Consider the following 14240-nt stretch of genomic DNA (forward strand, 5'->3'; position numbering starts at 1 on the left):
CCGCCTGGGACCACCCCCCACCACACCTGCCCCAGGAGGGCGAAGAGATGGGAAAGCTGGGACCCAGCCAGACTCTTCCCCCAAGATGGTGACAGGCTCACAGTGGGAGGGGACGGACACTCTCCCTGCACAGAATGAGGCCTGGAGTAGAAGTTTTAAAGGTGGCTTTTAAAAGCACGGACTGCAGCAGTAACTCAAGAGTGAGGACAAGCAGCTGTATGTCTCCTTAGTACTAGTGAGGCCATCTCGACCATACTGAACGGAGCATGGATTGCACCCAAAGGTGACTCCCTGCCAAAGGAGGCGGGGCGGCTGCTAAAGATTTGGGGGCTGCCCTGATGGAGCAGTGGGATGGGAGGTCCTTGGCCCCTGAAGTTTCTAAGAGCAAGGGGTGGCAGACTGGTGGCCTTCCTGGAGGAGGTGTCATCTGCTAGGTAAGAGCTGAAGACCCCTCGGGGGCAGAGTGCTGTGGCTGTGGCTTCCTTCAGGAGCCCACACCCCAGCCATGTCCAGTGCTACTCACCCTAAAAGGGGAACATGTCGAATTGGCCTTGAAAAGGCCCTTTCACTTCTTAGTTGCTGTCGCGGACCAAGCGATTGTGCCCAGCCCCGAGTAAGCCCTTCTGCCTTTCCTCTTTTCATTCTAAGAAGCACCTCTGAGGCATAATAATACCAACAACAACGACAGCCACAGTGCACACACTTACATGGCGCTCGCCATGCCAGCCTCTGCGCCAAGCGCTGTCTGACCAGCTCACTAAGCTCCCACCACCTTCCAGGTGGACCCTGTGATGGTCCCGTTCACGCTTGGGGAAACTGAGGCACAGAGAGGCCAGTCAGGAAGGCCTCATCTACAGAGGTGGCAGTAGGGCAGGAGGTGCGCAACGGCCGGGCCTCCCCTGCCTTGTGGAGCTCCTGTTCCCAGACCCTCAGATGGAGGGATGAGGGCGGGGGGCAGTCCCGGGGAGCTGCTGGGTACCGTCTGCGGATCTGATTGAGGTGTGCGGACCCCCACCTTTCCAGGGGGACGAAGGAGAGCCAGCCCTCCAGCGGCCCTGTCCCTGCCCCATGAGAAGAGCCTCTCGGGTCAGGGGCCTGGGGCTCTATGCTGCTGAGATGCGTCCCGATCCCCGTGGCCAGGCCAGCTTGGGAAGCGCTGAGCCCTATCGCGATGGGTTACAGAGCAATCCAGCAGACGTGCGAGGATGCCTGCAGCTCCCCCTGCTCCCCTCAGAGCAGCCTGTGGGGGGTGGGGGGTGGGGGGCTGCTGCTATGTCCCTTCAGGCAGGGAAGCTGGGCTGGAGAGGTCGGGACCTACAGAGGGATGGCTGTCTCCAGGCCTGGGACCACCACCGGGCCCCAGCATGGCAGCCCGCTGCCAGCAGAAGCAGTCCTGGCATGAACGCAGGCCACGGGCAGCTGACACCATGGTCCTGGTCAGGCCCTCCACAGAGACCCTGGAGGTCCTGGAGGAGACTCCGCCCCTGCCGGCCGGCTTCCTCCCAGCCCCTGCTCCTGGCACGGCAGCTCTTCCAGAATGACTGGCTGGTCTCGCCAGCTCCCTCCTTCCTTCCCTTCCCTTTCCTTCCTCCACATCTGCTTGTGTCCACACGGGCGTGAGCTGCATTGCCAAGAGAACTGTGTGCACCCGTGAGATCCCCAGGCTGGTGTTTCTCTCCCACTAGGAGCAAGTGTGGAGTTTAGAGTCACAGCACCAACTTAGTCAGTCCTCAGGACACTTCTGTGAGGAAGTGACTAAAGTCTCCACCTTCCAGATGGGGACACTGAGAGGTGGAGAAAGCAGGTGTCTTGTCCAAGGTCACACAGGTACCTGGCGGGAGCTGGGATTCCTCCCAAAACACCCACAGAAGTCCCTGCAGGCTCAAGGAGTTGAGTCAGCCCCTTGGGACCTGTTGTGGGTTGAAATGTGCCCCAAAAAGATCTGCTGAAGTCCTAACCCCCAGCACCTGTGATTGTGGCCTTATTTGGAAATAGGGTCTTTGTAGAAGTAATCAAGTTAAGATGAGGTCGTGGCCCTAAATCCAACGACTGTTGTCCTTATCAGGAGAGACAGATCTGGAGACAGACAGATCCACACAGAGGGAAAAGAGCCATGCGATGACAGAGGCAGAGACCGGAGTGAGGCAGCCACAGGCCAAGGAATGCCAGGGATGGCCTGCAGCCACCAGAAGCTGGAAGAGGCAAGGATGGGTCCTCCCCTGGAGCCTTCAGAGGGAGCACAGCCCTGCCGACGCCTGGATTTTGGACTCCAGAACTGTGAGAGAACCGATTTCTGTGGGTTTAAGCCACTGTTCGTGGCCCTTTGTTAGGGCAGCCCCAGGAAACTGATACAGGACCTTTCTCGAGGTGGACCTGTCCCCACTCAGCCCCCTAGACTGTCCACCCACTGGCCCTCTCCAGCCTCTGCTCCTGCCCACGGTGTCCTCCTTCCTACCTGTCCTTTAAGACACACCTGTGTTCTCAGCTCTTCCAGGAAGCCTTCCCCCGACTAGCCCAGCTGGAAGTTATCTCCTGTGGATAACCGAGCAACCAGGTAGAGTCTGCTCAGTGAACACGACCACAAATCAAATACCATCTGGCGATCTTCCGGGCTCATGGGAAGAGTCCACGATCTAGAGCCAGAAATCGCAGGCAGGCAGGACTCCCGGCCCTGCCGGGAGCTCATGCCCAGGGCTCCCTGCCCTCCTTGACTGGGCTGCATTAGGGGCTCAGCCGCAGCCTCCAGTCCTGATGTCAGGAAAGCAGCAGGAGGAGACACAGTGTACAGGGGAATGTTCTGGAAAGTGGGTTAAGACGGAGACCACTCAACACCATCCAGCCACACTTTAGAAGCCTGGAATGTTCTAGTGCTGGGAGCAGACAAAGGCCCTGCTCTCAGTGGGGTCCAGAAGGGCAAGGACAAGGCGAGAGAGAGAGTGGGAAGTGTGAGGACGACAACAGGACAGGATCCTGAGCTTGGGAAGAACTCATTAGGTGTTTACTTACACTGGGTGATGGAGAAAGCCTCTTCGAGGACTAAGAGATGAACGACAGGAGGTAGCCAGCCCTGTCCAAATCTGGAGGACGCACCTTCTAGGCAGAGGGCAGAGAGTGTGCTAGGACTCTGAGGACAGAATGAGCTCTGTGGTTGAGACACGGAAGGAAGGAGCATCCTGAGCAGGAGGGACAGGGGGCCAAGCTGAAATCAGAGGCAGCACGGGCCACACGGGGCCTTGTGGGGAGTTTGGGTTCCTTCCTGGTGCCATGGGGGAGCAGAGCAGGAACACAGCTGAACCAAGGCTGGGGGTCCAGCTGGCACCGTGTGGGCCCAGGCCATAGCTGCTGCCCTGTCAGGCCACATCTCTGGATTCTCCATCATTACAACCAGGCGGACACACAAAGGGGCAGCTTACACAGGGACTGTGCGGATTTAAAAATTTAGTGCATTTTTTTTGAACAGCAAGAGTCGAGGACAGTTAAAGAAAATGGGAGAAGTTAAACAAGAAAGCTTTTTCCCCAGCTGCAGGCTCAGTTCAGCTGATAAAATGTCTGGCCTGTGGCAGGCGTGTCTTCTAGCTCCACCGAGCAGCATCTATCTGGAGGCATTATCTTTTTTATATTACTATATAAGACCAAGTTTAACTGAGTCCCGGTCCAGCTGCTGATGGGGATGTTAACTGCGGAACGGCACTTATCTGGGATCTTTAATAACTGGTGGCGTTGGGTGGGGAGGCCCTGTTCCCAGATAACAAACCCCCCTGAACCCAGCAAGATGAAATCCGCCAGGTAAAGAAAGGTCCGAAGGTGCGACCACCTTTGGCCCATCAAATGCTAAAGGCGCCACCAGTGGTTTTCCGGTGTCCTCTACCCCTTGGGAAGCCCGTTTTCCCAGGGTATTTAGGCCCCAGTCGGTTCTGCATGTTTCAGACACCACACAGACCTTTTCCTGGGCTGTCAGGCACATGAGAGATTCGTCCCCATCCCTTCCACCCACCCTGTGCCAGCTGTGTCAGTGTCCTGGGGCTGCTGTAACAAAGTACCACAAACTGGGGGTGCTTAAAAAACAGAAACTGATTTTCTCACAGTCTGGAGGCCAGGAGTCTGAGAGCTGGTGTCAGCAGGGCCACGCTCCCTCTGAAGGCTCTGGGGGGGGCGTCTCACCTGCCTCTTCCAGCTTCCGGAGACTGTAGGCGGTCCTCGGCTTTTGCCCACATCAGTCCAATCTCTACCTCCACTGTCTCACGGCCTCTCCCTGTGTGTCTCCACGTGGCCTTGTAAGGACACCAGTCACTGGGTTTAGGGCCCAGTGCATTCCAGTATGACCTCGTCTTAACTAATGACATCTGTAATGACCCTATTTCTAAATAAGGTTTCGGGTGGAGATGAAATTCTGGGGTACACAATACACCCCTGTGCACCCTCTATCACAAATCACATCAACGCAGGGAGCCGGGTCTTCCCACGGGCGGACAAACTCTGGCCGCCCTGCCTCATCCCTGCTGCTCTGCACCTCACTCTGGCCAGGCCACTCAGGCCTTCTCTCCCCAAAAGCACCCGTTTCTCTGGCCCAGAAGGTTCTGTCCCACATCTTCAAATGTCTCCTTTCAGATGGCTCGGGTCTCAGCTGTCCCCGGCCCCCCTTACTCCCTTAGGTGTCCACTTGCTTTCTCTCTGCCTCCCTCCTCGAGGAGGTAACAGGACCCCGTCTGTCTTGTTCATGTGGCATCTGGCACGCCCATCCCCTGGAGCCAAGTAGATCCTCAATAAACACTTGGTGAATTAATGAAAAGTATCAATGACTAGCTAAAAAAGAAAAAAAATGTACGGTCTCATCTCCCTCTTGAGAAATTTCCATCAGAATTAGGAGCTCTTTGGGGCCAAACTAGCTGACCCTTTGTCCTTCCCTTTCAGCTGGAGCTTAGATAGAATACAAAGTCTTAAGGATTCTGCCATCTAATGGGCTCACAGCTGAAGTGTTTTGTTCCTTTAAAGACAACCACACGCTCAAACCATCAGCCAAAGGCCCAAACACATTCTCCACAGAAGATGTTAAAGCAACAGGCTGGCCTCCACTCTTCTCCAGAGAACAGCCAGATAACCCCTGGGGCCTGCTGGATGGAAGCCAAAGATTTCCGGGTCACCAGATCAAATACAGGACACCCGGTTAAATCTGAACTTCAGGTAAACAACAAATAATGTTTTAGCATAAGTATGTCCCCAAAATAGTGCAGGACATACTTAGACTAAAAAAGTAAATTGATGTTAATTTGAAATTCAAATTCAATTAGGCATCTGTATTTTTATTTGTGGGGAGTGTCCCCTCTGGCCAACTGCCTCTGGCAAGGGCATGTTCCTGGGGAGGCAGGGGACTAAAGCTGCAGATACGCAATTTATAAATGAAAATGCGAGCTCCCAGGCTTTTTGGCCGCTTTCTGAGGCTTTTAGAGGAGAAGGTGGGCGGGCTGGAGCACTGTCCCAGATGCTGATTCCAATGAGGAGCAAGCTAAACAGAATGTCCTTCTGAGGTTCACAGGAAATTTAGCCCCACATGCCTGTGCCCCGGAGAACACAAGGTCATTTAATCCACAGCCTTCGCCATCACAGTTACAGATGGAGCAGCAGCAACCAATCAGAGGCCACCTGTGGAAAACCACGTCCCACGAGAACAGCCCAATGTAAGGACGGAAGGGAGGGGAGCACATCTTGGCCCCCAGGACCCAACGGGTTTCTGGTGCCACGTGGGTTTGTTAGAGATGATGAATTGAGGTATTTTCGCTAATTCATCTTTAGTTAACTCCTAATAATTAATTTGTCTCCATGATGTTGCAAGAAGACAAATGAAATAGTACGTTTACCCCTGCTGCAAAGTCTTTTCAAGAAACCACACCCTTTTCCCATGGAGGGTATACCTAGCTTAAGAGTGCTTTCTTGGGAGGATAGGCCTATGCACACTTTCATTTCTGTCTTTTGTACATTTCTATATGGTTGGCATTTTTAAATATAAAACGTCGACCTTGATACACAGTCAAGTCGTCACCCACGTTTCCCGCGCTCCTCTCTCCCGCAGCACCTGCCTCCGGCCTCCTGCCGCGTCCAGCGTCCTGCCCGCCCAGCCCCAGCCCGGCCTTACCGGTACTTCATGCCTGTGCGCCGGGCGGTGCAGCTGTCCAGGGAGAGGCCGTGCATGCGGAGGAAGCTCTCCATGTTCCTGGCCTGGGCGGCCGCCCGCACCTCCCGCAGCCGCTGCAGCTCCAGCGTGTCGGTCTGGCGGACGGGGTGCAGGGCCCAGTCCGAGTGACACCTGCTGCTCACGCTCCTCAGGCTCTCGCTGTACGTCATGGACAACATGGTGCCGCCCGGCCTGGAGGCCACCACTGTCCAGACGGGAAACGCCGGGTGCGGCGGGTTAGAGAGTGTACTGCTACTCCCAGGGCCCGGGCTGGACGCTGGCCCTGGGGCAGGGCGGCTGCAGAGACACATCCTCCAACTAGAGCAGCCACCAAGGGGTCTTGGTGCCTGGGGACAGGGCCAGGCCCAGGATGTAAATACCTCTTGGCATGAGATTCTCAGTCTTCAAAGCTGCACTGGCCGGGAGCTCTGGCTAAGTCACCCCCTTCTGCCCCCGCACTCGTGAGCCAAGCACAGGCGAAGCTGCATTCCAGGCGGCAGAACTCAAAAGTGCTCCAAATGAAAATGGGGGCACGGGGAGCATGCAGACAGCCCGAGCCCCCAAAGAAGAAGACATGACATCACGGCGCTCTCTGGAGGCGTTCGCAGCATAAAACCAGTACAGGGCTGTCCCCAGCGAGCCACGCACTTGTTGCTGAAGCAAACTCTAGTGTGATTAGGCCACGTGGCACCTCACCCCCACACGCCAGGGGCGCCCCGTCCCAGGAAGGGCCTGTGCGTTTGTTTCAAGCCTTGTAAAGGGAAAGGCTGTCCACACACGCATTCTCTACTTGTGGAAAGCGTCATCACACCAGCACAGTTCTCGAGGCGCCATGCTCTATGATAACTAAGTATGTCACAATCCACGAAGTTTTGCAAGAGAAGGCGGGAAGACAAAGAGGGGGAATAGGCTTAGTACGGATGGGGAAATTTCAAAGCTTAAATATTAAGAACCACTGCTAAATAGTCATCCTGAATAACGTCTGCACACTCTTCGAAACTAAAAACAACATACACGTCCATCGATGGGGAAACTGCTTATGTAACCGACAGTCCAGCCATATCATGGAAAGTCGTGCTGCCATCAAGAATGAGGCGTCTCTACATGGGCTGATATGCAATGAGTCCTAAAAGATAGTGGTAAAAAAAAAAAAGGCAAGAGGAAGAAGTGTGTGCATGATGGAATGCTACCATTTGCGTTAATTCACGTGCATAAGTGAGTGAATCAACGACAGGTGGCATCATGGCTGGGCGTCCACATCCTGCGGTATCTTTGAGCAGGCAACAAGGACACAGCCTCGGGGGGCAGGGGTGGTCTACAGTCCAGGGACTCACCCCACACCTGACCACAGCCCTCTACTCTGGCGTAGCTGCCTGCACAGCGGCCCCAGCATCTTCACCGAGGACAGAAGGTAAGACGGAGCCCCCCTTTCTGCAGGGTCAGCTGCAAAGCCGGGTGCCGGAGCCGAGCCCTGGGATTTGGAGGAACCAGCACTGCCCCGACCTCTGCTCCAAGGGAGAACAAATTCGATTATCCCTGGGAAGGGCTGGAGGGGCTGTCCCCGGAGCTGAGGCAGCTGCAGAGGCTGCAGCTCAGTGCCTGAGGGCGAGGTGTCGGGAGCCGCCCTGGGCTCACCCTTCCTTGGGTGAGCTCTCCGCCCCACTCCACTCTCCATATCCCCTTTCCTGTTGCGATTTTTCTCCATGGCACGTATCATCATCTAATGGCTAGAGTCTTCTCTAATCATCTTTTTGTCGCATCTGATCCCCCAGGTCCAGGCTGGGGGGGTGGGGGGATGACACTCTCTGTCTGCTTCCGTTGCTGCCTGCTCGGTGCCTGCAGCAGTAGCTGAGCATCTCCCTGGCAGTGCCCGGCAGCACCTGACGGGGCTGGAGGTGGCTCCCTGACTCAGGCATGGCGCTCTGCAGGCTGCCTTCTGGGGGGGGTGGGGGGCTCCCAGGCCAGAACTTGCATTCACCGTGGCTCAGATCCACAGAGGGAGCCTGCAGGGCCCAGGACCTCTGGTGTCCCCAAGGGTTTGGATTAAGGTCTCTGATGGACACTAAAGCAGGCAGGGCTGTCCCTCTACAAAAATCCCCACTTTCCAGGAGAACTGCTCTGGGGCAGCAGAGGGGCGCGGGGCTCCAGGGTGGGGTTTGTCTCAGGAAACAGTGCCCTGCAGGCCCACAGGCAGCAGCTCCCTCCCTTCCGCCCCCCCCCCCCCCACCTTCAAGTGCACACAGGGCAGTCAGGCAGCTGTTCCAGAGGCTGCTGGTGGTGGTGGTGGGGGGGGGGTGGTGAAAGCAGGGTCTGCATTCAGAGAGAAGACCAGCCACGCAGGCTGCAGCTGCAGGAGCTCACCCAAAAAGCAGAGCCCACCTCAGACGTACGTTCCCAGCCAGGCTGAGATCAATAGCCATTAGCTTTCAAGATATTACCCACAAAAAGCAACCCTGGTCTGGTCTGGCTCTGGAAATCTAGCCAAGGCCCTGGGGCTGGGATGACAGTGGCTAAGCAGCCAGGTTTTGCACAGGGGTACCCACGCAGCGCTACTGAGTCAGACAGCTTGACCTGCCAAGCCTCACTCTCCACGTCCGTGAAGTGGCACGAGCAGAGGCCTATTGCATAGGCTGCCTCGGGCTGCATGGGACCAGCCTGGACAACTGGACAGGGGCTGGTGTTGCAGCGGGAGCTTGCTGCACGTGGGGAGGCGGCTGCTGACAACAAGGCGTGGGATATGACACAGTTACGGTAACTTGTGTAGGGACCAAAATACACAAAACAGGGTGGGGAGGGGGCAGGCCGGCAGGGAGAGGGGTACACGTGAACATGGGCCTGAGTGACCCGAGGGAGCTGTGCGGACACCAAACACCACTAGAGAATGTTGAATAGGATGGAAAGTCTCACAGAGAGCACACATTCCTGATGAGATGGGTGCGGCCAGGATCCAGAGGGCCCCTCTCTGTGGGGCCCGGCCTCCTCTGCTGTGACCCTTCATTGGGAGGGCCTGTGGGTGGGGCGGGGCCACCTGCAGCTCAGAGGAGCCCAGAGCCTCCTGCTGTGAGTGTCCCGTGGTGCCAGGGCAGGTTCGGGCCAGGGGATTTGTGGAGAAGTGGGGTGTGGGCACAGCAAAGGAGAGGCTGGGAGGTGTTCCTCCTCTCAAGGTCCTGGAGGGAGGCAAGACCCCCTCCCACCCTGAGGGGGGAGGACACAGAAGGCAGAGTGGGACTTGACAGTCACCAGTGCTGCCCAGTGGGAGAGGACAGTCTGGCTCCCGGGACTTCCTCATGCTGGGGCTTATTCCCGCTTCCTCCCAAGGCGACCCGAGCAGGGTTGGGTCTTCGGATGAAGGGTCCCCAGGAAGACACTCCTGGGAGAAGGGACGGGGAGCACATCCTTGGGGCTCCTGCCTCGGCCCCCTCGCTTCTCAGAGCTCCAAAGCACAGTGACCCCGACCTCTCGCTTCTCCTCCTCACCATCCTGAGCCCGCACCCCATCTTGAGGAAAGTGAGCCCCCTCCTCAGCAGCCGTCACTAATCACGTCGCGCCTGCAGGTTCTGGGCCTACCTTTTGCAAATCTATTCTTGTGGACTGGGGGGCTCCGGGGAATTCATGTGGATGAACACCGTGACACGGAAAAACGAAACGGAGACGTTAACCTCATTAAGTCAGTGGGAATCTCGACCTCCCGGAACAGCCTTCCACCCGGCGTTGCTGAGCTGCGGTCTGTTTACTGACAGCCACCAAAGCATGAGACGTGAGGGGTGCAAGGAATCCTGACTATCTCTTAAACAGCGACATCTGCCTCGATGTTAGAGAAAGCAGCCAGAGTTCCTGAAAGCGGGATGCGGGGGAAGCGGATCATTCGAGCGCGGCTCTAGAATGCACGGCATCGCGTCACGGTAGGAACAAAACGATCTTCGCTGGAGAAAAATCAGCAAACCAAGGCCCGAACGGCAGCCCCGTGCTCACGGCCTGCGTTTCCAGACAGACCTTCAGACAGCCACAGACCTCCCTGCTGCCACCCCCAGGAAACTTGAAAATGCTGAACCCTAGTGGGGAGCCCACGGAGGTAGGAGCAGCTTGCCCAGGTCTCCCCCAGACACGGACGGCCAGCAGGCGCTCGCTTGCTCGCAGGACCGGGAGGCAAGCATGCTCAAGCGCAGATGCCCACCCTCCGCCTCCGGCTGTCATCTCACGGGGACCTGGGGCTGGCCTTTTTTGAGGTTTTCCGCTTTGAAAAAATAGAGTTGGGTCTCATTTCAGATCAGCCAAACACATCCCCAAATATTGTCCCTCTGTTATTCGGTTCCCGGGATGCTCGCCCCCAAGCAGCATCCCTAGAAGAAGGCGCTGCCACTTGCGCTCCTGGAGCTGACGGGGCCACTCACCTGCCTTCCAGGCGTCTGCTTGTTAAAAAGGATTTATTAGGGTCCACCAGACGCTCTGAGGATCTGGTGCAGCAGCTTTTTCATTAGGGAGTGTCACTGCAGAACGTCAGAAGCAATTGGTGAATGAGAAGAGTCCCACAAGGGTCGCGTGTGGAGGCAGCGAGTCCATTAGTCCTATTAGGGTGTTTTCATCTCAGAGAAAGAGGCTGAATTATTCACGAGCGCCGCTTCCCCTAAAAGCCCGGGAAGTGCAGCTGCGCGGTCCACCTGGCAAGGCTGCTCCTGCATGCGGGGCTGGAGGTGGGGGGGGGGCACTTGCTGGGGTCCTGTGATTCCCTGGGGGACACCCCTCTGCTTCCACTGCCCCGAGTGCCAGAGATACGGACCACGGGTGAGAGCAGCGGGCTGCGCTTTTTGTTACTTGAGGACGGGGCCTGGCTTGTAGCTTCCGCCCCATCACATTCCTAACTGTCTGCAGTTGGGGAGCCGGGTCCCCACGGCATGTGACCCCTCCCCCCCCCACAGTGAAGGGGCTGGGGTCTGGCGAGACCTCCTGTCAGCACCGTGGATGGACGCCCCTCCTCCCTTCTGCCGGGACATGCCGTAGATCATACACCCTATACTCCCAGTACCTATAAATGGCTGGAAGTTTCTAGAAGTCTGCTCTTTGGACCCTATGCTGCTACTGCCTCCAGGCAGGGGCACAGGGACCTTTCTGCACAGCACACGTCCTGACCTGGGGTTTGGGAAATGCTTCGAGGCTGAGCTCTGGGGTGAGGCTATCCTGGGCCCCTGTTCCAGGGTCATGACCCTGGGGGCACTGTGGGTCATCCCAGGATGCCAAAAAATTCTGACACAGAACTGGCTAAAAGGGTGCACTAGTGCCAGTGGGATTCTGGATGGAGGCTGAGCTGTTTAGCTGTGACAAACCTGCAAACGAGGTGGCTGTCACCCCGGGAGAACCACTGCCTTAGACCCGGAGCAGAAGGTAAATGAACTGGGTGGGCAGGAGGGGCCGCGAGCCAGAGGCGCAGCAGTGGGCGACTCTCTGGAGAGGCCTCAGTGAGGGCACTGGGACGGTTCTCGGAGGCCCAAGCCTGCCATGTCAGTTTCCGGCCTCTGTGTCACGCGTCATCCCCCGCTGGAGGCGGCCCTGGGCCTCACTGCTGGGTGGCGTCATCAGCCAGACACACTGTGAAGGAGGCCCATCTCCTTCCCCTGGGCCGCCACTCCCCCAGTCAACGCAACATCCCTCTCAGTGCCTGCCGGTCAGTCGTCAAGTCAAACGCCGTGGAGGTGGCTTCTGACACTGACTCCCCTTCACTCGCCCCTCTCCATCTTTCCTGGTCTCCCACACCCAGCCTCTCTGTCCCCCATCTTACTCCCTGTGACCCGGCTTCCTTCCTACAGCAGGGATCTGATCCCTGCCCTGCTCAAACACCATTGATGACTCCCCAGTGCCCACTGAATGCAGTCTAAGCTCCTCTGCTCGGCATTCAAGGTCTTTGCCCATCAGACCCTTATCTTCCTCTACAGTCTGGCCTCTTGTCACATTCCATCCCATCCCTCATGGCCCAGTCTGAACCGCCACTTCCTGTTCTCTGTCCACTCCTCCAAGGTGTGGCTCAGGCTGTTGCATCTACTGGAATGTTCTTCCTGGTCTCTGTGCTGAATCCTGCTCAGCCTTCAAGGTCTGGCTCACAGCCCTGTGCTGGCTTCTCCACAAAGCCTTCCCCTACTCTCAGCTGGCCAGGACCACTCCTTCCTCCGAACCCCAACAGCTCTGTGGACTCTTCCCACGACAAGTTTTGCCTTCTAGATATTATCAGAGTCTTTCGGGTTCTGGGGTAGATATCATTACTGTTGGTGGTCCCGTACCCTGCTCTGTATCACATGACTACAGTTCCTCCTACACTGGGAGGAGTATATTTTCCTGCCCTTTGATATTGGGCTGGGGCGAGACTTGCTTAGGCAGAAAGAATAAGCAGAAGTGCCAGGGTGCCGGTTCTAACCGTAGGCCTTCAGAGGCCTTCAGGGACATTACATGTTTTTGCTTTTCCTCTGGCACTTCTGCCATGAGAGGAATGTGTCTGAGATAGCCCCAGCTTAAGGAGGGGGAGACGGCGAACACCTGGACCCAACCTGCAGCTCAGAGACAAAGCCAGCGGAGCTCAGCCTAGAGGAACTCGCTCCGGTCAACCCACAGACATATAGGCAAGAAATGAATGCTTAGTGTTTATGCCACTGCATTTGGGCTTGTTTGTTATGCAGCATTCTGTGTGAGAACTGACAGATACAGGGTCTCACCTCCCTGACCAGCCTGTGAGCTGCTTGAGGGCAGGGCACACGTCTGGAACCTTCAGCTGGTAGAGGAGAGGGTGCCACACTGCTGACTGGCTCACACACGCCCCACAGCCATGTCAGTGCCTGAGAGACGAGGCTGCCCCACTGGGAGTGGCACCGAGTACGGTGAACAAAGATCCCACCCCCTTGGCGGTCATCGTCAGAGGCCTCGCAAGAGACGCTGAGTGTCCCTGTGAAGAAACCACACTAGAGATGCAAAGGGCAGGATGGCCAAAGCTTGTGGCATCAAATGTGGAGCTGAGAGGCTGAGAGGGAGGTCCTCCGATCCGGGGTCCAGCTCTCCAACAGAGCTCACGCTGGGGCAAGAAGCCCTCACAGGAACAGGATGCTCGTCCAGAGCATGCCCAGAGGGGTGGGCAGCAGGTTGGATCCATGGGTTCCGAGGGCCAGCGAGGAGCGTGGAACACCGTTTCATTTCCACTCATTCACATCCAACAATTTCCTCCGTGTCTCCCACGGGCAAGGCCCTTTCCGCCGGCCCGGCTGTGCCTGGGATTTTTCTGCCTACTTGTCTCCCCTACTCCTTTCCTTCCGGGAGTGAGGCAGGCCTGGGATCGCTGAGGATGCAGTTCAAGTGCATGTTTGGTTTCGCTGGTCACATCCTTCTGGGATGAATCTCACATGTGCATTCTGACATCTTATGCCACACATACAGAGATGACGATAAACATTTCAACCAATAAAAGCATTTGCAAGCCCAGGTTCAGACCTAACTATTTCAGGCAAAATCTTTTCTAGGAAAAATTTCAGTAGAATCAAAGATTTGGTCATCTCATTAGAGCTCCCTGTAAGGAGTGAGACCTCACGGGAGGCCCTGAAACAGTGGCAAAATGAGTCTGAGGACCCAGGCCCACGGTCCTGTGCAGAGGTGCCGAGGCTGTGGGAAGGAAAATGCCACGTGGAAACTGAGTGCCCACTGCCCGAGCTTCCTGGTGCATGGACAGTAACTGCCCCACGGCTGTCACCAGTGGGTGTGCGTGACCCTGGGGAGCTGGTTCTAGACAGAGAGACCTCCCAGGCCTGGACACCAAGATGCACAACACACACCAGGGCCCTGCCGCCAAGAGCCACACTGAATCCCCACACAGTCCCAAAGCTGGCGGCGCTGGCCCATGGGTTCTGTACCCCTGACATTTTCCCAACAGGAGGAAAATGTCAATTAAAGTGAATTCCTGGAGTTAGAGTCTTCCCAAGAAGCATGTGTCTTTGTGGAGCACCCCGAACTTTATGGGTTAGGAAGAGGCCGCCCAGAGGGAGGACAGGACTGGCCTAGAAGATTTTGCCGCGAGCCCGGGCCTCTCCACGCCACGTCCCTC

The 14240-nt window shown here is 56.7% G+C and overlaps 1 protein-coding gene across 19 annotated transcripts in view; it reads right to left on the reverse strand.

Moving 5' to 3' along the window:
• KCNAB2 (potassium voltage-gated channel subfamily A regulatory beta subunit 2) overlaps positions 1–14240 on the reverse strand; it is a 91106-nt gene that overhangs the window by 38491 nt on the left and 38375 nt on the right. For 2 of the 19 annotated variants that reach the window (XM_023635907.2, XM_070261097.1), the window contains exons 1-2: positions 10561–10696; positions 6131–6374 (exon numbers count right to left, since the gene is read on the reverse strand). The exons of 16 other annotated variants lie outside the window; for them this stretch is intronic. In XM_023635907.2, the coding sequence (XP_023491675.1) occupies positions 6131–6348 (218 nt within the window). In that variant the 5' untranslated portion in view covers positions 6349–6374; positions 10561–10696. Of the gene's footprint in view, positions 1–6130; positions 6375–10560; positions 10697–14240 lie in introns of those variants that run through there. One more of the 19 variants, XM_070261111.1, reaches the window with a different exon arrangement.

Source organism: Equus caballus, chromosome 2 (genome assembly GCF_041296265.1).
Source record: "Equus caballus isolate H_3958 breed thoroughbred chromosome 2, TB-T2T, whole genome shotgun sequence".
Classification (NCBI taxonomy): domain Eukaryota; kingdom Metazoa; phylum Chordata; class Mammalia; order Perissodactyla; family Equidae; genus Equus; species Equus caballus.